A 25,571-nucleotide genomic window follows, 5' to 3' on the forward strand; every position below is an offset into this window, starting at 1 on the left:
TTCTGTAAAAAATCTCAAAAATCTAACGCTAAAAACGTAAATTATTTGTCACAATCAAGCTAAATAAATCACATTTAAATTTATGTAAATTAAATATTTATTTTCATGTTAAAAACAGTAATTATCTGCTCTTATGTATATTTTTAAAAACTATAGTTTGTGGTAAAAACATTTTTAATATTTTTCAAATGGTTTCCATATTCACATAGTTTTTCAAATGTTGCTGGGTCTTTTTAAATTAATTTTTTCAAGATTTATTTTTTGGCTTTGAATTGTTTTAATGCTCTCTGACTTTCTATATGTAAAGTTTTAAATAAATCAAGCTTTATTGCGCTTTCAATTTTGTTACTAATTTTATTTAGGATTAAACAATTAAACATGACAGAACATTGCTTAACATTCAGCGAATTAACAAGAATATACAATTAGTAATTGCAACCAGAAGGAACAGATAATGGTAAATAAGATAACAAATTTAGTAATACAAGAACTTTTATTCACATATATTTACATCACGCTTTTTATTTTTTGCGAAATATTCTTTTGAAGGGTTTAGCACCACTTCCGGAGAAGACACGAGACGTGTAAGTGCCTAAAATAAATAAAGAATAAAAATAAAAAAAATTGACAGATGTGCTGATATTGATTTTGTGTAGCCGCTCTTGAACTCATACTTGTTTACTGATTTTTTTTTTTTAACAAACGTAGAGTTTATGCAGCTAGAAGGTATTTAAATAAGGGGACTGAAAAAAAGTCCTGTTTATTTTGAAAACCTGCAGGAGGAGTCAGCCCCGCCCACAGGTCTCTGGCCCCGCCTCCTACCTTTTGAGCTCGGCAACTTTTTATCATTGATTCCCTCCCATCCTGGATCAGTGGACCGTCCTTCGTGACGTTTGTCTTTTTTTAAAGACAGGACGCCTCGGGTCTGCATTGAGTCTCCACAGATCTTTTAACTAAGTAGGCTGTCAGCAGACGGATTTTCTCTGCACTCAAGTAAGAAAACTGAGTTTTTTTCGCTCCTGTTTTTATTATCATTCTTTATTCCGTTTAAAAATGTTCATTTTTATGACTGCGACTGCTAATTTCTAAGCTTTTATGTTAGCTTTGCTGCTCAAGTGTTGTGTCGTACTTGTATTTAAAATAAATCTGATATTTGTGAATAATGCTTTAATTTTAATGTATTTTGATTTTTTTTTTCCAAATGTGAGAAAAGTTGGAACAATAACGCTTTTTAAAAATTCCCTAAAAACACTTAAAACATGTTGCGCCTTTAAGGATAAAGAAGTGTTTGTCCTCCAAACATGTCGGAGTTATTTTTGGTTTAAATACGTCTCTTTTTACTGAGCTCTAGCACCCAAACAAACTTCTCTTTATAGTTCAGCACTCAGCACTAATTAGTCATTTGATTTTTTTTGAAGATTCATGGAGAATCCTGAAAAAACAACAACAACGCTGATTTAAAAGCTGCAATGTCCGAGGTGTAAATCACCTTTTGCCAAGAGCACTGATCACAATGAACCTGTTTTCTTGGACTTAGTGCTGATAAGACAAAAGGTGTCCTCATGTGGTGTTTACTTACAAAGTATTAACATGTTTTCACTAAATGCTCCATAAAAATTATGAAGAGTGTATATCCAGAGAGAGAAATAATTGCTATTTTTCAGTCACCAGATATTTGGAAAAATAGCAATCTTGTCTACGCATTTTCTTTTGAATAAAATGCTGTCAAAGGCACTAGAAATGTAAATACTTAAAAACTAGGCCTCTTATGAGGATTTTTATTATAAAAGACAAATACATAAAGATGAATTTTTGCAACATTTTTCGATATAGCTGTGTTAAGCATGTTTTATGCTAGAAGTACATAAGTAAAAAGAATATGGCAAAAATACCAATATATCACATTTTTTGTCATTTTGTTATTTTATTCATGGTGGGTTTTTTTTAATTCTCTTTTCAACATTTCCTTCTGCCATGGAGAATAAAACGTCAGGAACTGCTGGTAAAGCGAATCTTGACAAATATCCGGCAAGAAGCTTTTCTGGGTTGGAGAAAGAAAATGGGAGCCATTGTTGGAGAAAGTTGGAACATTAGTCCCACTAACTTGTCAATTAGATATTGTGAGAGCACAACATCTCCTTTAGGAGACCATTAGAATGCATGATTCAGTTTGATTCAGTTTGGTTATACCAACACTTGAGCAATATTTTGCTGAGTAATAACAAGAAACTTTTTGCAAACGTACACATTTAAAATAATATTTTACAGTCATCAAACATGGTAGTGGTAGCGTGATGGTCTGGGGCTGCTGTGCTGCATCCTGACCTGGATAGTTTGTCATAGACTCATTAATACTCTGCCATAAATCCTGAAAGCAGAATAATTTGATTTCAGGCTCAAGCCCTCGTGTTCTGCAGCTGCAGCACCATCACAGACGGTTCATTACTGCATAGGCGAGAAGTACATTTGGACTTGAATCCATTTGAAATGTTGTGATATGACCTTAAGCTAGGCAATTTTAGTTAAAAGAAGTAAAGAAATCAAGAAAATGCAAAGACATAGGCACATACAAAAAGCATGACATCCCACTTTTGGCGTTTTGTTGTTTCAGCAACTCATGTCTCTCAAACCAGACTTACTGGTTCCTCTGAATCCGTAGACTGTTATGTACAGGTCAACAGCTGATCTCCATAACCACAAACACACACACATGCCCACGCAGACATATTTCAGTAGACGTGAGGTGTTAAGCCTGTCATAAGTTAGTGAAATCCCCAAAAACACTGAAACTCTCCTCCCACAGAGCGGTCCATCACTGATGCCCCGGTGAATCTTCAGGTATATCGATTGTAACAACCATGGCACACAGTAATGTAAGTACACTTTTTTTTGGTTTCAGTTATGTATAATATAAGACGTGACTATTTTTTTTCACAAATCAAATATGCAAAACATCTTCTTTGTTTTACCAAATTAAAATCAGCAAAACCTGGAGACCTGAAATATTTGTGTCCTGTTGTTTTATAATTTATTGACTTTGCTTTATGTTGATGTTTAGGGGAAAAATATGATTTCTGCAAAGTATTAAATACGTTAAGTCCTTTTTTTTCTAATTAGATTACTGGACACCATGATCATCTGAGCCCCTTTTTCGCTTCTCGCATTCAAATTTAAGAATTTACTCAAAACCCTGCATTAAAGTTAGACTTAAACAGCATCACATTGTAATAAATGTATTTAATTTATTCGTGGATAGGCATTGGCAAAATCTGGACAATTCAAATTTTTAATGAGCTTCCTAATTTTCTTAATAAACCAGGAATTAAACCTTTTTTTCTGTCTTAAACTCCAAATTTAAAAAAAATTTTGTTTACCTCATGCAATAAAAATGCTGAAGTCATGAAAATGCAAATAAATAAATATTGAAATATCTGAAGGAACAGAAAAAATTACCCTAAACATTTTATGAAGAACTACAGTGAGGATTCATGTTCAAAACTCAGAAGTTTTAACATTTTTTCGGGGTTTCTTACCTTCACTACGCCCTGCAGCATTGAAATGATTATTATTATCACACAGAAGGCAAAGTAACTTTCAAATGATTTAAAAACAAACGAAAATGCATGGCTTTGAAAGTACATACAAGTGTAAATGTAAATTGATGATCTGTATGTTTAGGATTTGATTATCCAAACGTGGTTTTTTGTGGTGTTTTTCTCAGCTGCGATCAGCTTCCCCCTCTGCTCTCGGTGATGTCAACCTGGGACCTTCAGCAAACCCTCAGTGAGTTTTCCTTTTCTCACTGACACATACGTAGTCAAAGTCATACACTTATTTTTCATGAAATTCTAAAATCAGCTGATCAAACTAACAGACTGAATTATGCAAATGAGGAGTCTGTAAAGCATCAGTTATCAGGTTTTTTTTTTTCCAGCCTCGTTCTATTCAGGACAGTGTCCAGCTATAAATGGGTGGTGTTAACGTGTCGCATAGTGTGATTTGGACCTTCTCCTATTCCTTAAAACGGCCTAAACCATGCAAAATCAACTTTTTTGAGCTTTTAAGTGTATTATAATGTTTATTACTGACAAAAAACAACCCCACAGCGGTATTTTGCTCCATTCTACGCATTTCTGAGCATTCCTATAAAACCTGCTCTCTGAGCATCAGCCCCTTCCAGGAAGAGTCTGCACTGCCAGCTCCGCCCCCAGGCTAACACAAACAGCCACTTTCTCTGTGGAACTAGCTGTGGTTGGCTACAACGCTTTCCTTTTCTATGCACATCCATCTTTGCAAAAGTTGGAATGATGTTTGGGAGAAACGCAGACACGCTGCCGAGGCCGGCTTTAGGTTTGACGTCATGAAATGGGCGGCACCCACAAGGAGCGAAAGGCGGAGCCTCAGAGAGTGTAGTGTAAGAGTGTAGGGAAATGAGCGGTGAAAATAATTAATAGTTCATTAAATAATTGTTCTTTTGTGTGCCTAAGGTAGTATTTTATCATATTCATGTGGAATTTGTTTTCTCTGAAAGGCTTAAGAAAAGCATGATGTAGGACTGTTTAAAGAGTCAGACCAGCTCAACTCTCATGGACAGTTTAGAGTGTATGAAGTATCAGCAGATGTTAGCAAAACATGATTAAATATTCAAATATTTGTCATGGATTTCAGTAACTTTCTTAGGAATTCATTGTAACAATTAAGAAGCAAACATCTTTCTCATATCAGATCTTATACATATTTCTGGAACAAATGAACAATTTAATAACACATTTAAAGCTAAATCTTAGACTGTAGACCTGAGGGAATATGTTAAAAATTAATGTTCATGACCACGTTATCAGAAAAAGATTTAACGAGTGTGGTTTGTTTGAAGAGGTTGCCTGGAGAAGGCCTCTCCTTCCTGAAACTAAATCCCAGGAATTCGTAGATTTACAAACCTAATGAGTTTAAACTGCAGTTCTTAAAGATTTTAGCTGCATATGATTTTTTTTTTCATGTAATTCCCACTTTAATGTGAAGTGCAATGAAGTGAGGAAAGCTAGGAAGGACATGACCTCACAGAAAAAAAAGTGCTATTCAAGTGAAACTGTGTGATCCACTGGACTCCTTATGGCAGAGAAGGCTCTCCTATGATCCGTGCTCAGTTTTACTCAGAGATAACTATGAGCGCATCAAGCATTTGTTGGTTTTATTTCCTTTAGTACATCAAAGGGAAGCATTTCTATGCTCCTAAACACAGCAGACTGACACTGGGATCAGCTGAGTGACAGCAGCATCACAACTTTCCCTTTACATAACACCTGTTTAATCTTTGTCGCGATCCCTGAAGGGTTATAAAAATAATCGCTCCTCATTTCATTTTACAGTTCACTGGATTAGATGGAGGTGGTAAAGAGGGTGTGCTGGGGGAATTGAACAGAAAAGGTGGCTCCAGGTGTCATTTGATTCTCCTCTCGAGCTTGTTTTACAACAGTTCAGCGAGATTTGTGTGATGAAAACAATCCTCCTGCTGAACACGATGAACGCTGACCTCCGTGACCTGCCCGAGGGGCGGGCGGCCACATGGAGGGGCCTGTTCTGCAGGCGAGACGGGTTACAGAGATAACTTTAACCCTTTCAATCCTTAATCCAGAACTCCACTTAATTGAATGGGAAAAAAACCTGGAAGAATATATTTTTATTATGATTGTAAGAAAATTTAGGCATGAAGGGGTTAACTATTATTGAAGCTAGACTCACTTTTTAGGCAGAGAAGAGAATAATTAAATAACTATAATGACCTAATTAAATCTCAGATTGAATGTGCGGACAAGTGTATTTGTCTACCTGGACAACTAAAATGAACTTTGTTAAGAACAAATCATTGCAAAATAAAATATAAATTATAGTTTCCATTTAAAACTTCAATCATTTGTATCAATAATTGTGACATTTGAACAATTTATTACTGCAATTAATTTTATAATATATAATATTAGACTATTCAAGTCTTTGCCCAGCAATTTCGGATGAGCTGCATAATATCAAATTCATTGAAGACAACATTTAAGTATCATGAATAGAGGAGAATGGTTTGTTTTCCTCTAAATTTAACTCATTTGGCAACATTTTAAAATACAGTGGCCCAGACCATGAGCTTACCACCACCAGGTTGATAAACAAAAACCCTTAGTTCCAAAAAGGTTTAACTTAATTTTATTTTTTCTTCCAGAATTTTTTTTTTCAATGACTCGTTTTCATGAAATTTCGGCAAAATTAGATCATTTTTTAAAACCAACTTTTGAAACGACAACACTTCTGGTGTTGTCGTCAAAATAGTCACCTCCTCCCACAGTTTAACAACTTCATTTCCTCTTAAAGGTGGATATATTTAAATCTTAGAAAGGTGGTATTAGTTTCCCATAAAGATAAATTAGGATTTTGATCTTCCAAGGTTTTATTTTTATAGCTTTTAAGGTGAATTTTATAGAGAAATCTAGAAAACTACTGAATGAGGCACACATTTCTGGTCACCTTAATGGAAGATAATTTTCTTTCAGATGTTTGTGCTATACTTCCACATGTTTAAGTTTTTGGGCCCTTTATGTAATTGTGTACCTAAAAAAAAAGAAAAGTTTTTATATGAATATTTTGTGTTTTACTTTAGCGCCAGACCGACTGACTTTGACTTCTTGGCTGTCATTGGTAAAGGGACCTTTGGAAAGGTAACTCTCCACTTGTTTTCCTACATCTCCTTGTTTTTGTTTTTTTAAATGCAAATTCTCGTTAGTCATTCCGTTCATACATTGACTAGCGCAGACTCCCTGGCTGACTTTAGTTTGGGGAGGTGAAATGTCATATTTTTGCTTGTTTAAATGGTTGCTTTTGTAAATTAACACTGATCTATGCATAAAACCAAAGCTGCTGCTCTCACATTGTATTATGTAAAAGATTAGGAGTGGAAATGAGCATGACGGTGACCTACTGCTGACATTGGTCAGAGGGAGTCTTGTGTGGCAACTTCTATCTGCTTAAAATGTGCTTCCTGCTCCACCAATCATTAACTCTGCAGTTCACTGAGGACCTCGTTTTTTTCCAAAAAATCACAATAATATAAATTTTATTCCCAAAAACCAAAATGATAGCAATCATTTTATGAGAATGCTTGTTTCTTTGTATCATATTTCTCAGTATCATCTGTTTCCACTGATCACTCATCGGTGGAGCTCTTTGGTAAAAATGCCTGACTGCAGAGCAGCGTGTCCCCATGCTGGTGCAGGATATTTACCAAACAAACCCTCTAATAAGCAAACCTCCATGCAGGTCCTGCTCGCCAAGCTGAAGGCTGACAACAAGTTCTACGCCGTCAAAGTGCTGCAGAAGAAAATCATCCTGAAGAAGAAAGAGGTTTGCATTTCATTCTGTTCATCTGTGTGAAACCACAGCAGGGGAATGAGCTCAAAACGGAAACACTTTGCAGCTTTTAGGTGGATCTAATGAACTATTTCCTCACCAGTCAAAGAAAAATGTTGTATTTGTGTCCCTTTAAAGTGCAACCTATTAACATGCAACTTATTGACAAAAGCCCTGCAGTCCAACAACCTAATAAAGTAAACCACTCGATCACGGTATTTAAACAGTTCACAGAAAAGTGTGTGTTTGGTTTGTCCGGTGAGTCAGTAACTTAGACAGATATTAGTAAACAGTCTCCTGACCAGCAACAGGATCTGAATCTTATCTAATCTTCTGTTTGTTCAGTTCAAAGAACACATTTTACAACACTTAACCAGCTTTATGTTTGCTGAGCAACACAGGAGAAAAAAATGTCGGATCAAAAACATGAATCCTCTCACCTAAAGCTATTTTTTTTCTGCCTCAGTGAAATGCATGATCTGTTCCAATCATTGTCTGACATTTCAATTCTGACCTTGAAAAAGCTTATTTTACCACATGAGGAAGAGTTTAGTCTAAAAGGCATTTCATCATCCTACATTCTATGGAATTTGATTCATAAATGATGTCTGGAATGATGGTTTCTCTTCCAGCTTGCAACGAACTTGAGTAAAGAATGGATCTTTATCTTTTGAACAATTCTTCTTTCAACTATAATCAATAAAAACTGACCATCTGAAAATAGGTAACATGTATGTTAAGCCCACACACACCTTGTTTTAGCACAAACAGGATACAGAAAAATACATTTACATGGTGTGTGATTTCTGTGTTCTGGAATGTTTACAGTATCATCTACAGTAAAAGGGAACATTGTCACGCAGTGCTATAAAGCATTCAACCAAATGAAAACAAACGGAGAGCATGATGCAGCAGAATCCCTTTGAGGTGCGGGTGGTTGGAAGACATTCGGTCATGCAGGGAAAAATGACACATTCTATAGAAGGGATTCTTTCATCCTATGTATATGTTCTACAGTCCAAAGGATGAATTTTTTTTCTTTTAATCAGAGATTAAACATTTTCTTAAAGTCCAACCACGTCTATAGAGTCGATTTATTTATTATTTTGCTGGAAATGCACTGAAAGATGTTCTTTTTTCTATGCAGCAAAAGAACATCATGGCTGAGAGAAACGTTCTGCTGAAGAGTCTGAAACATCCGTTTCTGGTTCGGCTCCACTATTCCTTTCAGACGTCAGAGAAGCTTTACTTTGTTCTTGACTACGTCAACGGTGGAGAGGTAACCGCTTAGCAGTAAATTCAATAAATGGATATGTACCGGTATGTGTATTTGCCTTTTTGCAGACATTTTGAATTTAGAAAATAAAGTTTTGAATTGAATGAAAAAGTACATAAAAACATTTCAACTCAAATGTCAAATTTTAAAATGAACATATCGAACTTTGTTAGTAATTTTGTCACGCAGCCACTACATAGACTTTTATGCATTAACTTTCTGTTTTTTGTCATTCATGCATGAAATGCGTAATTCACAAGTGTTTCTTGTGTTCATCATTCATCGATGTGATGTCGATGTGCATCTGATGTAGTTTATACGCAATTATTACATAAATCTTGAGCAATTATACCTAATTTTTTGCAGGATGCATACGACAAACCATGACCGTTCCATATATGTCGGACTGACTTTGTACGCATGTACCACCGATGTATAACTTTTATATCCCGTATACTGCGTACATATCACATTAAAATTATGTAATTGACACACAAATCGCATGTTAAAAGCGCACGGTTCATGCACATTTTGCGGCGTTTTGTGTGGCTCTTATGTTGATTTACGTGTTCTTTTCTTGTTTTATTTGCACTTTTTCCTGGATTCATATCTGTGAAAATTTCACAGATATGATCAATTTTCATCCATGCAATATGCATAAAATGTAACATAGTGGCTGTGTGACAATATCGTACATTATATTTTTGAATCTTATTTATTTGTATTTACTAATTGATGATTAAATGTTATCATTTTTGGCTTTCTGTGTCATTTCTGTTTCTTCCTGATTCAGTTTTATTTTAATTCCATCCTTTTATCTGTTTAGATTCCATCACTAAACTCGTTTTAAACCTTTTTGTAATTTCTGGGTTTGTTTCTCTTCAGCTGTTCTTCCACCTGCAGAGAGAAAGGTGTTTCTCAGAGCCCAGAGCGCGGTTCTATGCAGCTGAAGTTGCAAGCGCAATCGGCTACCTTCACTCTCTCAACATCGTCTACAGGTTGGAAAAACTAACGGAGTTCAGGACGATGTATTTTGGAATTCTGTTTGTGACCAACTGGTTCTTTTTTTTCCCCTCAGAGATTTGAAGCCAGAAAATATTCTTTTAGATTCTCAGGTAAGTTGGTAGAAACATTCCTCCGTGTGTATTTGGTGCATGTGTTCATGGTTTTTTTTTTTGTGCAGGGTCATGTGGTGCTGACAGATTTTGGACTCTGTAAAGAAGGTGTGGAGCCAGAAGGAACAACGACAACGTTCTGTGGCACTCCAGAGGTACAACATTCATGAAGGAGCCACATTGGTGTTAGAATGGACTTTAGCTGTCTGAACAGCCGTTAAAGTCGCACTCCGGTCATGTTTTGATCTATTTTTAATGTGTTCCCACTAGTCTTTTAATTATGACTGTGCCGGTGTTGTTTTACCGGATATGGTTTTTACGGAGCGGGCTGCATGGTTTTTACGGAGCGGGCTGCATGGCGGTGCTCTTGCTTCACAGCTAGAATCCCGACGGGGACCTTACTGTGTGGAGTTTGCATGCTCTCCTTGTGCATGCATGGGTTCTCTCTGGGCGTCTGTTCGCCCAACAGCAGCTGGGACAGGCCCCAGCAACCCCGAAAGCGACAAAGCGGGTTGGGAAAATGGATAGTTTTTATAGAGTGGCAGTAGAAATTGTTGAAATGGCTTTTTTTTCTCGCTGCTCCTGATTTTCAAAAATTTGAATTAAAAAAATACTCAGTAGTGCAATTTTGAGCTTAATTTTCTTAATATACGTCTTCCATCATCAGAAAAATGCCCCAAAACAGTTCAAAAACACAATTTGAATTGGAGTGGATGTTTGAAGTGTTTTTTTTCTTCTTCTTTGTCATCACTATAGATTTTTTCTTCTTCTTTGTCATCACTATAGATTTTTTCTTCTTCTTTGTCATCACTATAGATTCTCTGTCTCTGATTTATTCTCTTTTTTTTTTTGCGTTCTTTGTTCAGTATCTGGCACCAGAGGTTCTCCGTAAAGAACCATATGACAGGACGGTGGACTGGTGGTGTCTGGGAGCAGTTCTTTATGAGATGGTCTATAGCCTGGTAGGTGTTTATGTTTCTGGATGTGCCTTCAAAAGCTACTTAGTTTCCAATTTTTGACCAAAATGACAGAAGGTTTATTCTTTAAACCTTCCTTACATTTTTATATATTCTTTCTGTGATTATATACCGGTAATTGTTTTTTAAAATCAAACTCGATAAATAGAAATGGTTTTATTACCACAATGCAGTTCTGCGTTTTTCCTCTCTGATTCTTTTGGACACATTCTTTTAATACTAACAATTGTTTGCATTTGGGAGGTTTCTCTAAGTAAATCCAAGTATTTGTAAGCTGACAGTGATGGCTTTGCAACGTTTTCATACGTGTAGAACACTCAACAATGTTCACCCTCAATTGATGGTGATTTTAGCCTCCCTTCTACAGCCGTGACGTGGGTGAGATGTATGACGGGATCCTCCACAAGCCGCTGTTTCTGCCACCGGGAAAGTCAGAGGCCATCCGCTCTCTGCTCGTGGGTCTTCTGCAGAAAGACCCGCACAGACGTCTCGGGTCTATTGCTGACTTTGTAAGTAACTTTCACCGAAAAAAAAAAAGTTTTCACTTCTCATTAAATAAATGTGCACTAGTGCAAATTACATACACTAAGGAAATTCAAAGTAAATGCAAATAAATGTAATAAGACTCATTTAGTTCAACTTCTGAGTTTACTAAACATTGTATAGGTGTAAAAAAAAAAAAAAAAGAAGATTGTTACGTTGAAATTTTGCTTGTTTTGTAGGAACTTTAACATCTCTAATCTCTGTTCCAACTACAGCTGGAAATAAAGAACCACTCTTTTTTTACTCCAATCAACTGGGATGACCTTTACCACAAGAGAATTACTCCTCCTTACAATCCCAATGTGGTAAGTAGTTTCAGACTTTCTCTCGGCTCTCCAATCCGTCTCCATTAACACATTAATACAAAACGAACATTTTGTCTTTATTTATTTTGATTCTAAAATGCAGGGAGTAACAGGACCACAGCTTAATTCACTAACGTATCAGCTGAGAGGCGACATTCTTATATTTGTCATTTTTTTTACTTCAACTCAGACTTAAATGTCAAATATTTCCTTTCATCAGCTGACATTTTATCACAGATAAAACCTAGAACTAATCCTGAAGCAAGTCTGTGAGCAGACAAGAAAAGTTTAACGTTACATTTATATTTGCCTTCACAAAACACGAAGGCTTCGTCATTCATAATTTTATTTCCTCGTTTTTTGCCCACTGATGTTTTTTATATATGAAAGGAGTTCTAAACCGTAACTTATTAAAAATGTTTCTGCATTTTCAGCGAGGCCCTGCCGACACTCAGAACATTGATCCAGAGTTCACCAGGGAAATGGTTCCAAACTCAGTCAGTCAGACCCCAGACCTCAACGCCAGTTTCAGCTCCAGCAACGCATTCCATGGTTTCTCCTTTGTTGCTACAGAAGACAGCTTTCTGTGAGGCGCATAGTCCCTGACTGTCGTCTTGTATTAACGTGAAAAAAAACAAACAAGCTTATGTTGGAGTAGGGAGTCATCACTCCCCGGAGTTTGGACCTCACAAATATCGCAGCTCCTCATGTGACTCTGCCGGCATCCTTTAGGGCGTGAAGCAGAGAGGGAGACGGAGGAGGATGGAGACATTTAGAGTTAAACACATTATGTGACTTACTTTTAGAAATTTCAACACAAAGACAAAGCCAGCTATTAAAGCAGAATCTTTAAACTCATTAGATTTTATTTACGGTAATAGTTTTTCTTTTTGGTGGAAGTTTTTGAGTAACAGACTATGATACATGAAAAAAAGGTATTTCCAACAGTGTATTCAGTCTAATTGGTTAACACATTGAAATCTAGCTCTCCTATTATTGCTAGACCAACGAACACAAAACACTGGATTTACACAAGATTAGTTTCTTTATACATTCACTTTATTATAGTGCATCATTTTGAAAATAATTAAAAGAGACAGCAAAATAGGAAAACATGATCTTTACTAAAATTTGTCTCCATTATTTCTCATTAAATTTGAGCAAAATTCTGCATTTTACTATATGACTTAGAGAAGAATATCTGGAAATTAGATGCTTATTTAAAAATACAAATGGGAGACTTTTAATCTAACATGTCACAGGGGACAAAATCACAAATGGCATCAATAGCTCAAACTTGACCTTTTTACCCTTTTCATACTCTATTAAAGATGGCTTTTGTTCATACTTATGAGTAAAATCCCAGGAGATGCTCAAATGAACTGTAATCAATAGACGTTGTGACGCAGTGGTTGCTGCTCATCACAAAACTGTTGTTTGAGAAATGCTTTTTCCGTATGTGCAATGATGTAGAATAAATACTCCATGTACAGTTGCAGTCCAGACATATATTAGTACAATTTCTATTATTAATATATATTCTGTTTTCATAAATAAAATGTCAGAAGTTTCTTTTAATAGATGTTTTAGACTGTAAACAAGTAGATTTGTTCATTTAGATTTAGAGGAACAGTGTTGTTGAAATGAAGAAACTGTGTCAGATGTGTGAATGAATGTACAGCAAATGATGTGATAAGTTCATGTGTATTGTGATAAGATGTGTTGGACAACAGATATTGTATGTTTTTTTTATCCCAATTTTCTTAAATAAATGTCTAGTGAAATTTGTACGTTTTGTTAAAAAATGGTTGCAGGTTCTACTTCTGTCAGGCTCCTTGACAGGCAACAAACAGACTCCTGGCCGCGCTAACCTTTCAAGCTAGAACTCTGTGTACCTGACTCTTCTAGACAATTACAGTAAACAGATCTGTTGGTGCTTTTCATAACCGGTGACCCGGTCGGACGCCAGCAGTGGACTGAGGACATTCATAGCAAAAATCCATGTGTGACTGTGTATATAGAAAACCTGTAAATAAATCAAGCAGGTGTCAAAATATTGTCATGTACTTTTGAATAAAGAACATATTGTGACATGTCACTGGTTATGCACGCCAATTACTGGCCTCATTCGTGACCCAAGACCTAAACAATTCAAACATTCAGAAATTTTAGTTGTAGCAATTTCTACAGTCTTATAAAAACCGCCAACAATTAAGGAAATTTCTCTTCCAACATAATTTGAAATTATAACTAAAAGTGCAATTTTATGTGCAACAGAGAATAGTTAAGAAATGTAAGTACTGGTACTTTTTTTTTAGTGGGGTTTAATTGTCTTTGCCTGTACTGCTCGACGTGTACGTTCTGATTTTTTTCAATTTTTATTTTATTTTTGCTTTTTATTTTATCCAACAGTAGGCGCATTATAAAAATACAATAAAAAAACTCCAAACTCACAATTCTAGAATTTGTTTCTATCAAACGGCACACTAAAAATCTTTTTTGACAGTAACAGCAGTACTTCTTAAATCAAGATATTGTGATTTCAGTATTATTGTGTGTTCTTAAATTTTTATTTTCAGCACAGAAGGACTACGCTGATTTGTTGCTTTTGTCTCCCTCTTGTTCAAAACAGTTAGCTTTAAAACAAAACTCGAGTCCCACTGGTCCCCTGTACCTTTCAAGATATTACTGCTGAAGATATTGTGTGAATGAACTCGTACATGAGGTAGCATACTTAAAAAAAGTCACATTTGTACTGCTTTCTGTTTTTCAGATGAGTAATATGTAAAACAACTCACGTTTGTCAAGTGAAATTCTTTAGGGACACTCCTGCAAATTCATATGTTAACTTACCAGACAGTGTTAATATATATATGTCTAAAAACAAAAGCATTTTTTTGGTTAAAAAAAAAAAAAATATATATATATATATATATATATATATATATATATATATATATATATATATATATATATATATATATATATATATATATATATATATATATATATATATATATATATATATATATATATAAAATAATAATCTTTACAATATTTTCTGGAATTTGAAGCTTTTAATTTGAAATATTTATAAATGTTACTTGCATGAGCTTGTACAAATGTAGCCCATTGTATTTATTATGTTTATCAGATAATGATGGACAAAAGCACTTAACGATTAGAGTAGTTTGCATGCATGCAGCACGTGCCCCATCTTTTATGATCTGCACGGTTATCGAAATACAGTTGTAAATATAAAAATGACCGACATGGCTGTTCAACTTATTTTATCTTTTAAAATGATATATATTCTTAATAGAAATCGAAATTATATAAAATTACGTTTATATGTGGGTGAAGAGTAACAAAAGAAATTTAAAATTCCAAAAATTTTTAGATTGATTTATATAGGTTTCAAAAATATTATTCAGCTTAATGTGGTTATTAATTTAATATTACTATGCTCAAAGATAATTATAGTCGAATGGGTGTTAGTAAAATTATAAAAGCAGTATATAGATAGCATTTTTGGTACTTAGCTGCAGCTTTGTTAGCTAACACTGCAGATGTGGCCAGTAGTGTTTTTTTTCCTCACTATTTAAATTCTTAAAAACGTGTTTTTTTGTGTCACAAAAAGTGTATTTTTAACATTTGTCAATGAGACTGCTATTTAAAACAAAATGCATTATAATATCTGTGTTTTATCGAAAACCTTCAATGTTTGCTGGCGGCTCGCGGGCGTCAGCAAGTTGTATGGTTTGAGCGGCGGTCACGTGGTTCGCTTCCGGGCGAGTCTATTGCTGTGCAGCAGCAGAGTGGTGTTCTTGAACCGACTCCACTGCTGTCTCATGGCCACTTTTCCACCGAAAGAGGACTATATTGCCCCTGCATTCCATTAATTGATGCCACTTTATTTCACTATACGCTCCCGGATCAACCTGAAATTCCTCAAATACATTTAGTTTTACTGCTGCTCAACTTTTCTAGCTTCCTTCGGTGAGCAGCTTCAGTTCAGGAGGAGGAATGTGGCGCGGGTAAGTAAAGCCATTATGTGCGATCGTGTTTACATTTTCAGCAATGTGCGCGATTTTTTTTTTCATTCATTTAATTTACATTAAATAAATCCAAAGTACGCCAGATCGATTTGGGTCTCTGTGTTTTTTGTGTTTACTTGGTGTTAGCTGGGTGATAGTTTCTTGGAAATGCTTTGCTTTGTTTTGTTGATTGATCTGGTGAATTCTAAAGCCTGCAGTGCAGGCTGCACTATTCCGAGACTATTCAAAGGTCAGATGACAGACATGCCTGTGTCTGTGTTGAATTCACTAATGTCAGCGAACTGGATCTTTTAATTGCATCGCAGTGAATAATATTCGGTCTTTTTTGTTTGTAGCAACTCCAAGCTAGCTGTAGTAGCCGCAGTGCGCCGCTGGTGGCGCTCTACTTTTCCAGCCTCGTGCTGTCGTTTGCTCCAGCACGCGGGGCTAACCGCGCTGTTAGCTTACAGCTAGCTAATTCAAATGAAAAGACTATTTTACTCAGTTGTAGCGGTAAAGAATATTTAAACTTGATTTTAAATTTGTATTGCATATCAGTTTAACATTTTATACACAACATTAGTTTTTGTTGTGGAAGTTTTCGTTGTTGTTGCTAAACGCAAGCAAACATAAAAAAAACACTTAGCTTTGTAACAGTGACAACGGCGACTAGCTTGATGCGATACTACACAGCTCAACGCGCACAGCAGAAAAAGTTGGGAATGTTTGTTTTTCTTTAATTTAACAGTGTTTTTTGTTTGTAAATCTGATGCTCTCGTAAAGTAAAGTATGGTGGTGCCAATGTTTAAAGAAGCATACGTGTGTGCGGTGAGCGTCAGCTTAAATGACTTCTTATCTTCTTCTCTGCCAACGCCAAACGTAAACAAACTACTGTCTGTTCCTACTGATTGTTGCTGCCATATCCAGTGTAGTCTTTCATGGCGTGTCAATCTTTTAGCACCTTCTATTGAAAACCTCTGTTAAAAAAAAGGAGCATGATGGTTGGCAGCACAGTGAGTGGGCTAAGGAGCTCCAAAAATAACTGAAATGTTGAGAAAGTACGTGTTTGTGTAAAGACAATGACGTCAGTATAGTTTAAATGTCATGTTTTCTGCTTTTCTAATTTAGTAAATAGAAGCAAAATGAACTAAGCTCCTTTCTGTATTGATTTGGTGTTTACCAGATACTTTTAATACCAGATACCAGAAGCAGTCCTGTTATTTATTAGCTTATGAGCCACAATTTTAAAGCTACAAGAATCAGTTTGACTTTTCTCAAACATAAAAAAAAATGTTGTTTTTAAAAAAAATAAAATAAACGGATCCTTTGAAAGAATTTGTCATACGTGCACATTATTACGCTTTGGTTACAAGTCATCTACATTCATGGCTCTTAGTTTGATCAAATACATAACTGTGACAGCAAATCTCATGATGTCGATTCCGACTTCAGTGCTATTGCCACCTGTTTTCACTGGAGCATTTACTTTGTCCACTGAAATACGCTGTTCTTTAGGAAATAAGGTTAGACATCATAGTCAAGTTGTTTTCTGTGTATGTAATTTTAAAAGTGTATCTGCTATGTCTTCTAATAATTATTTTGTTTTGAATTAAGGTTGAGTTTTAAAGCTCAACATTTTATCTTGTGCATTTTTTCTTTGTCACTTTATCCCAGTATAAGTCTAAATTAAATTAAATTGTTTACAGTTTAGAGGAGCAAGATGAGGGCAAAATTTCAACTGGGACTGATTCCGACATATCAGAAAAGAACGATGGCACCAAATGTGATGTGGAATGGACGCAGGAGGAGGTGGGTAAAGAGTTTAAGTAAAAAAAAAAAGGTTTACTCCACACCATTTAGCTCAGAGAAAAAAATCTATAGTTTTCTCATAAAGGAACTTCTGTTTTTGAACCTATCTCTGATCTACAGGATGAAAACCTCAAAATCCTGGTCAACAACTTTGGCAAAAGAGATTGGAAAACGATTTCTAGTTTCTTACCTGTAAGTATGAGTGAAGGCAATGTTTGTATAGAAAAAAAGCAACAACAGAGAAGGTTTTAGTTTGATTAATTGCTACACTTGACAGTCATTTAATTTTTTTGTATTGTTTGCACATGTAACTGTAACTAACAATAATTGTATGCGGCTTCTGCTCAATTGTAGTGCTGAACACACAAGGAAATAGATGCGTGTTGCATCTGTTTTATCTAAACCAAAAGTCAGAAAACTCTTCTTTTGGGGAGTTAAAAATCCAAATTCTGCTTTAATAGGAACAATATTTGCATTATTTTTTCATGGCTTTTGTTCTTCAGATTTGTAAAAGTCTCAAATGTTTTGTTTGAAAAGGGTCGGACAGAAATGCAGTGTATGGGTCGATGGAAAAAACACCTGGATCCAGAACTAAGCAGACACTGGACCAAAGCCGAGGATGACAAGGTGGGAACATGTGGTTGATGCACAGCAGCAGCTGCAAAGGGGAGGAAGGAACTATTCTTATTTCTTTACCTGTCAAGCGAAGCAGTCAACTAAATCTGAATTCAATCTGAAACTACATGTGCAGACTCTTAACAGTATTTTAAATGCAATGTAAACATATAATTTATGATATATATTATAAGCCTTCAATGATTTGACATTGTTTTTTGGCAGTATGGTTACCTCTGCTGTTGCTTGAAAAGCAAAATTTGAAAGTAAAATATAGAAAACACTACGATAAGGCAAATACATCAGTCATAAAATATTCAGGTATATCAACGCAGCAGTACGGTCAATTGTTGCTGTTTAAAAGTCCTCTATAACTAAAGTTTTATTATTTGTTTTGGTTCTGGGGCTCAAAAGTATATCTAGATTTACTCAACTAAAATAAATCCACACTCTGGCTTGATGTTTTATGTCTTCATGGATCTTTTGTGGTTCTTTTGTTTAGATGCTGGAGTTGGTGAACAAGTACGGCACCAGAAGTTGGTCTTTGGTTGCCAAGGAGTTAACTGCGAGAACTGGGAAGCAGTGTCGAGAGCGCTGGATCAACAGCCTGGATCCATTGATGAAAAGGAGTAACTGGACTGAGGAAGAAGAACTCATCCTCTTCAAGGCTCACTCCATTCTGGGGAACCGGTGGTCCGAGATTGCCAAGCTGCTTCCTGGAAGGTGAGTTTGTAAGATGTTTGGTTTTCTGGAAAAGCAGCATTTGGATTATGGAGGTTCAGAAAGTTTTGTGACAATTAAAAAAATGTATACTAATTGTTAACTGTTGTTTATTCTGGTTCTTTTTGTAGATCAGACAACTCCATAAAGAATCACTATCACTGTGCCATCAAACGCAAAGCCGGCTTGGGTTTTTTCAGAGATGCTGCCAACAGCATTTCCCTTGACATTGAACAATTTGTGGATAAAGAGGTAAGAGTATTTTTTTTAATAAGGCCTTTTTTATCAGGTTATAGATTAGAGCTTGATCAGTAAATAACAAGAATAGTTCCTTATGGGAATTAGTTTGTAATCGTCTGATTGAATTAGAAACAGTGGACTTTAAAAAGCAGCTTTTCTAATTAAATGTTTTTAAAAGTGATTTTAAACGGAGAGATGACACTCCTTATAAATTTACCTGAGCTAGAAGCTTAGGTTTGAGAAAGACCTGAGTAAATCAACGTCACTTCAGCTGTCAGGCCTTTTTTGGTCCAATAGACTTTAACGGTCTCATTTAGTGCCATGCATTTGTCTAGTTTGATCAGTTAAGTTCCGGTCAAACGTTTCTACTGGTCGTCTCTGCTCATCATAATATTCTAAAGATTTATTTGGCCAAAAACATCCAAACTCTGTTAAGGTGCCAGTCTAGATTTGCCTATGAGTACTTTAAACATGTGAATGTGTCAAAACAAGATTTTATGAAGAATTGGATGAGTTAATATGTAATATAAAAAATCAGCCTTTGGCTGTTATATGTGTATTTATTTTGGAAAGCCAATAAACTATTTTCATCTACTTTATTAAAACTGTAGCCTTTAAATATTTGCATTTTTTTCATGGATTATGAGACTATGATCTCATGTGTTGTAATATCTGAGAGTTGAAATTCTCATAGAACTTTAGAATAATCCATAAAAATGAAAAGTTGTGTTTTTATGTGGATGTCACATGAATGGCAAACATTGTAGAGGGTTTACATTTAGTGTCTTTTAACAGGTGGACTTTAAATGTGACGTTGTGATAGATACTGTCCCAGTGTCTACAAGTTCAGTAAGTTTTTTTTCCCTTTTTAGATTCTGGTGGAAGTTCTTGAACGTTTTCTGTGTGTGTTAGCTTTTTAGAAAAGTGCTTTTTTTCTCACCTGTCTCTGTTTGCTGTAGGTCAAATGTGACGAAGTCAAGACGCAGAAGGATCCTCCGAAAGCTAAACGGAAGACTTCAGCTTCAAAGGGGGAGCTCTCCTCTCCCGGTTCCTCTTTGCCCTCAAGTTCAAACTCCAGCCCCAGCTCTGGGACTGCATCATCAACCATCCCAGTGGACCAGAAGGCGTTTGTCGATGCGGCGCTGAAGATGATCGCTGAGGACATGCTGCCGCTCAGGTGACTTTCACTGCTGATGTCTGGCACGCCGTCTTTTTCCGTTTGTGGATTCCTCACTCGGAACGTCTTCTGTTTTCACAGTTTGGTTGAAGGTGCAGGCTTCAGGTTGTTCATGAGCACCATCAGACCCAACTGCAACAAGCTGTCTCAGCGCATTATAGCCATGCAGCTCTACGAGGAAGTGGAAAGAACCATTAAGCCCCAGCTCATCCGAGAACTCAAAGCCTCCCTCGCCACAGCCGGAGATGGTGAAAGAGCCATTCATGTCACCTGTGACCTCTGGGCAGGAGATCAGTCACAACCATCAGACGGTCCGATTCTTGTTGTTCAGCTCCATTTTATCACCGATTCCTGGGAGATCCGGCGTCCTGTAGTGGCCTTTCGCCACCTCAGCCACAAAGACCTCAGCACAGCTGTGGCGAAGGAGCTCGAAGGTGTTCTCCTGAGCTACGGCATCTTTCCTCACAACATCGGCAACCTTCTCGCCAACCAGGCCAAAGAAGTCCTGGCTGGAAACAACTTATTCTGTGACTACAAGATTGTTTGCTCCTCTAACAGAGATCCAGAGGGAGATGAGATTGTGGCTTTTCTCTCCAACCAGATGTCTGAAACAGAGCTGCCTTTTTCTGAGCTGCAGATTGGGACCAAAATGGCCTGTATGGCCAGAAGACTGCAGATGGTGATCAAGGATGCTCTGAAAAATTCCAGAGTTGTTGAGAACTTGCTTTCACAGGCTCACAACGTGGTGGCGTTCTTCAAGAGCAGTGCCTACTGGAGTGAGGTTGGCAAATATTTGTCACAAACTGTTTCTGTAGCTTTAGAAAAAAAAGCTGATTATACTAACATCGCTTATTTTCTTTCTAAGATTTTGTTGAAGGAGAGCAACATGTCTATGTGCCCTTCGTCCTCCAACTGTCGCTGGAACTCCATGATGGTGTCACTGAGGCGAATGGTCCAGGAGAAAACCTGGAGCACCGTCATGACTCTGTTGGCCCAGGCCCGCATCGAGGCCACAGACGCGACCAGCGCCCCACCTCTGGTCATGGTGAAGAGGGACCAAGTGATCGACATCCTGGGTCTCCTGGAGCCGTTTGAGGTAGCTTTGCAGGTATGAGAGGAACAGTTCTGTGCTAAATGATTTATTTAACTTAAACTTTAAGTTATACATTTTCCATCTAATTAGTAGATGTACAGTGGCCGTTGTTTTATGGTTGTTCACTTTTTGCTGTTTTTTTTTTCCCAGTGCAAATTTTAATAGTGCACATAGTGTAAACCATGTCATTCTCCTCCATGCTGTCTCTCCTGTAGGGAATATGTTCCGTCTGCCAAATCTATAGAAATATTTGGTTGTTATCAGATCTTTATTTTTTTTTTATAGTACTGGACCTATTTTTCTATGGAAGTTTGAACAAGAGAGAAAAGTGTGTAGTGAGGTGTTTTACAGCCTGAAAACATCTGTAATCCTTGGATTTGACCTTTTGCAGGTTAATTTTAGAACCTAACCCCGCTAAAATCAAAGGAAACCTGTACACATAAATGTGTAATACTGTGTGGTCACAGACCGAAGTATGTTCATTTTTTTGTATTTTTTTTTTATTCTAGATTCTTCAGGGAAACTCTGCGTCCATGTCTGTTATCATACCTTCCCTCATTAACTTGGATAAAACATTAGAGAGCCGCATCACCAACTACACCCACTTCTGCAAGGCCTTGCGCACCGGCCTCCACACACACTTCCAGTCTGTCATTCACCAGAAAGACGTCATACTGGCTGCTGTGCTGGACCCAAGAATCAAAGTGCAGGTATTTCTTTGGATTTCTATGTATATTTATTTCTACTCTTGATTTTATCCAGTGTGGGTCCTTGGGCAAGACCCTTGGCTAACTTTGTAGCCAAAACGGGGGCCGGTCCCCAGCCCGGACTAAATGCAGGATTGTGTCAGGAAGGGCATCTGGCATTAAAGTCTCTGCCAAACCACCTGTGGGAATCGGTAAAAAAGCTGATTCGCTGTGATGACTACTGAAGGGATGTGCCAAAAGGTGAAGAACAACAACAATTGGCATATGTCCGATTTCCTTCACTACTCACTACATAGTGCACTACGGTTTTCCCTCCCTCATTTGCGGGGGTTAAGTACCAGAGACACCCACGAATACGCCAATACGGAGAACCACCCCCCCACCCCGAAAAATATATATTTAAATGTTTTTTTTTTAATAAACCATGAACGTTTCCATCGTCTGAACAGTGTATCCATAATTGATCATCATAAAACGCTCATATCAATTAGATTTTCACTTTGTGAAGCCGGTGGCGTCATATTTGCCAATAAAATACAATAAATGCTTTTAAAACCCCGGGCACTCGATAGTCCTGTACTGTTGTTTTTTAGCAGTTACGGGTTAGAATGGGAATTCGAACATAGCCTTGTTTTTTTTGGAATAAACGTTTATGGTTCCATCTTCATTTAATTGCACTTTGATTACTTTCAAATTAGATGTTCAAACTTGATCTGGGCGTCAAATTCGTTGCTTGACGTTTGTCCAAAAATGTGTTAATAAACGACACGCTCTTGCTGCATGTGGGAGGAGCTACTGTTAAAGGTTTTCAGCCCTATGGCTACATGGAAGCATTGATTGTATTTCTCATTTCTAATGAATGACAGCCTCTTTCAGCGGTACATCTGTCTCTGTGACCCACTTTGACAGTCCAAGGAAGGAAGAAATAAGAATAAAATTAGAGGACCTTTTATTATTGTGGCCATGCAAATAAGTAAAATACCTTGAGGATCAGGACCAGAATGATCAGCTTCTCCCCTATATTGGAATTTGACTCCACCCACTGACGGCGCCATCACCACTTCATGATCCAAAGCTGAGTCCCTGATTGGTTCACGTGATGCAAATTATTCGGCATTGATTTAACGTTGAAAGGGGACGCGGCCGATGCGCAAATCATGTCCGGTGTGAACGTAGTTTCATACTGTGCTCTTTTGCAGAAATGTTGGATGTGGACAGTAAAAGAGGAACTGTAATTTCAAAGCTAAAATGATGAATATTTTTAAGGAAATAGGAATCAAATGTTTGCCCCTAAAAACTTCCCAGTGGACCAAAACTGCTTTTTACATTTGTGATATTTTATTTTATCCTGATATGGCCATGTCCTATGACTGTTGTTGCTCTGCAGCCGTCATGGAAACAATCAAAAATAATCTTACGGCACAGAAGCTTAAGTTCTGGGGCTCTTTGGAATAAATAAAATCCGTTGAATGGAATTATTTTAACCCTTTAATGCTGGAGCTGTCGCTCGAGGCAATTAATGGGATTCCCACAGATTCTGAAGTGGAGCAAAGCAGCTTGGAATTACGTTAACTACGTGAGCGGTAGTTCAAAGAATATCAACACTGGAGCTAACGCTACAGTTTTAGAGGGTTTAGGAAAGACTTGTACTTCTGCAGAACTGTTCATGCTTGTGTTGTATTTTTTTTTCTTCCAGCCATTCCTTGATATAAAATCAGAAGTCCAGACGGAGTTTCTAACTCCTCCAACGAAGAATGAAGCTGCAGCGATTTTAAGGTCCGCATGGCAAAGCATGGAATCCTCCACATGTCTGCCTTTAGAGGTGGAGGCGGTGCAGAAAAGTACCTCATTAACAGAACAGAGCGTGAAAGAAGAGAGCCAAACCTCCGTGAAAACAAATCTGAGCTCTGATAACGGCTGCGGTGACGGCAACGACCTCAAGCGCAAGTCTGCCGTCAGTTTCCACCAACCCCCTGCAAAGACTTTGAAAATGTCGGAGCTGGATCTGTATCTGTCACGGTCGCCGTGGAAACAGGGCACCAGTCTGCAGTTCTGGTCGACCGCGACCAATTTCCCCGTCCTCGGGAACCTGGCCAGGAAGGTGCTGGCTGCTCCAGCCACCTGCGGAGGCTTTGACCGTCTTTATCCCATGTCGTCGTGCATCATCCGGGCGAAGAGGAACCGCCTACCGCCCCACACCACCGAGAGGCTGCTTCTGTACAGGAACTCTATGAAGACCAAGGCGTCTAAGAAGCCCAGCGAAGCTGCTAAAAACTGAACCTTTTTCCTCATTGCATTGTGTTTTTCTCTGTCTAGAACTGAAACATTCAGAATGTCAGTTTACTGAAAACAAGTCAGGTTTTTGCACAATTAAAATGCTGTTACTTAAAAAATTATTAATTTAAAGAAGAAAAGCCGGAGCATTATTGTAATGTGTTTGGATGGCTCCGTTAAACTAAAAGGCTTACTCTCCCCACGTACATAACATAAAAAAGAAAAGGCTAATTTTCTTACCTGGAATTTTTTTAGCATTTGGACATGTTTGCATTATGCAGATAAAAATGGTTAGCTTACGATTTTTTTTAACTGCTAAAATGTTTTTTTGGTTTTGTTGTTGCTTTAAAGCCTTATTGAAATTGAGTTTGATTTGTGTTTGCAGGCAAATGTTTGGTCCAAGTTTTCTAAATCTCTCAAAAGTGATAAAAACATTTTTTACTTTTGTAACTGCAAGGTTTTGTAGCTCGTTCTATTTATTCATTTTTATTGATTTGTTTTCCCTCTTTTGTTCAAAATCTTGAAAGGATTTATATAAATGTAGTATTATCTTAGTTTTTTCCGGTAAACATTTACATAGAATTGTTGTCGCGATCAATTATAAAATGTACAAGAACACACTTGTTTGACGTTTTATTTCATCATTTTTAATGTTTTTTTTTTCAGTTTTGTTTGATGGAAGTTAAGTTCTCTTCTTGGATCTCTGAAAGAATTTGTCAGAATTTGTTGGTAAAGAGGAAAAAATTAAATCTTAAGAAACAAAAAGATTTACTTGTACCTAATGTACCTTGTACCTAATTTTGATTACTATATTTAATTGCCAGGGTAAAAAAAATATTAAAACTTTTTATGACAACAATTAATAATTGACACATCCACATAATATAAAAGCAACATCACCTTTTCTGCATTGATCTGGAAATAAAGAAAAATACTGAACAATGAACAACTTATCGTACTTGTTCATTGCCAGGCTATATTATTCTTCCTATCATTCTATGTCACACCTTCTTTCCTGTCAAGACTGCAGTTTGATTGTGTTTTATAGAACATGAAAAAGCAAAAACATGAAAAAGTCTATGATTATTTGAATTACTTAATGTCTTGTAACATGTCTCTCTTGAAAAGAAGACTTTGTCCTGATGAGATTACCTTTATAAAAAGGAGAAATGTGATAAAATTCATATAAGAAAAGGTGAAAGAGAAATGGATTTTGTGGAAAGGAGTTGAACACAAAATTTAATAACTGTATATATCACTATATGTGATATATAGATAGAAAATGCATTAG

General features: G+C 36.8%; 2 protein-coding genes across 5 annotated transcripts; both read left to right on the plus strand.

Moving 5' to 3' along the window:
• The first annotated feature begins 779 nt into the window (after positions 1-779).
• sgk2a (serum/glucocorticoid regulated kinase 2a) lies at positions 780-13,706 on the plus strand. The gene is made up of 13 exons (XM_004070336.5): positions 780-993; positions 2,804-2,873; positions 3,722-3,783; positions 6,647-6,704; positions 7,303-7,386; positions 8,540-8,671; positions 9,554-9,666; positions 9,747-9,783; positions 9,852-9,938; positions 10,650-10,745; positions 11,114-11,269; positions 11,519-11,608; positions 12,043-13,706. Exons 2-13 carry the CDS (start codon positions 2,859-2,861, stop codon positions 12,196-12,198), a joined length of 1,086 nt encoding a protein of 361 aa, XP_004070384.1. The 5' UTR covers positions 780-993; positions 2,804-2,858; the 3' UTR covers positions 12,199-13,706.
• A 1,435-nt stretch (positions 13,707-15,141) lies between these two features.
• On the plus strand, positions 15,142-25,229 carry mybl2a (MYB proto-oncogene like 2a). 4 transcript variants are annotated; one of them, XM_011476855.4, is made up of 12 exons: positions 15,142-15,645; positions 17,352-17,454; positions 17,575-17,646; positions 17,992-18,081; positions 18,572-18,792; positions 18,921-19,041; positions 19,825-19,878; positions 19,989-20,206; positions 20,288-20,987; positions 21,072-21,314; positions 21,809-22,009; positions 23,703-25,229. In XM_011476855.4, the coding sequence occupies exons 1-12, from the start codon at positions 15,635-15,637 to the stop codon at positions 24,282-24,284; spliced, it is 2,616 nt and encodes an 871-aa protein (XP_011475157.1). In that variant the 5' UTR covers positions 15,142-15,634; the 3' UTR covers positions 24,285-25,229. The 4 variants fall into 4 exon arrangements, with proteins under 4 accessions (XP_011475157.1, XP_020560164.1, XP_020560166.1 ...); XM_020704505.2 differs by lacking the exon at positions 15,142-15,645 and adding an exon at positions 16,018-16,360; XM_020704507.2 differs by lacking the exon at positions 15,142-15,645 and adding an exon at positions 16,056-16,473.
• Positions 25,230-25,571: the final 342 nt, after the last annotated feature.

The sequence above is a fragment of the Oryzias latipes genome, chromosome 7 (assembly GCF_053564925.1).
Source record: "Oryzias latipes strain Hd-rR chromosome 7, Olatipes_Hd-rR_3.1".
Taxonomy (NCBI): Eukaryota; Metazoa; Chordata; class Actinopteri; order Beloniformes; family Adrianichthyidae; genus Oryzias; species Oryzias latipes.

Coding starts and splice junctions, on each gene's coding strand:
- sgk2a (XM_004070336.5), top strand. Junction 9,939..10,649: donor CGTTCTGTGGCACTCCAGAG/GTACAACATTCA, acceptor TTCTTTGTTCAG/TATCTGGCACCAGAGGTTCT. Junction 11,609..12,042: donor CTCCTTACAATCCCAATGTG/GTAAGTAGTTTC, acceptor CTGCATTTTCAG/CGAGGCCCTGCCGACACTCA.
- mybl2a (XM_020704505.2), top strand. CDS start 16,323: ATGCGATACTACACAGCTCAACGCGCACAGCAGAAAAA. Junction 18,793..18,920: donor GCCAAGCTGCTTCCTGGAAG/GTGAGTTTGTAA, acceptor TTCTTTTTGTAG/ATCAGACAACTCCATAAAGA. Junction 19,879..19,988: donor TCCCAGTGTCTACAAGTTCA/GTAAGTTTTTTT, acceptor TGTTTGCTGTAG/GTCAAATGTGACGAAGTCAA.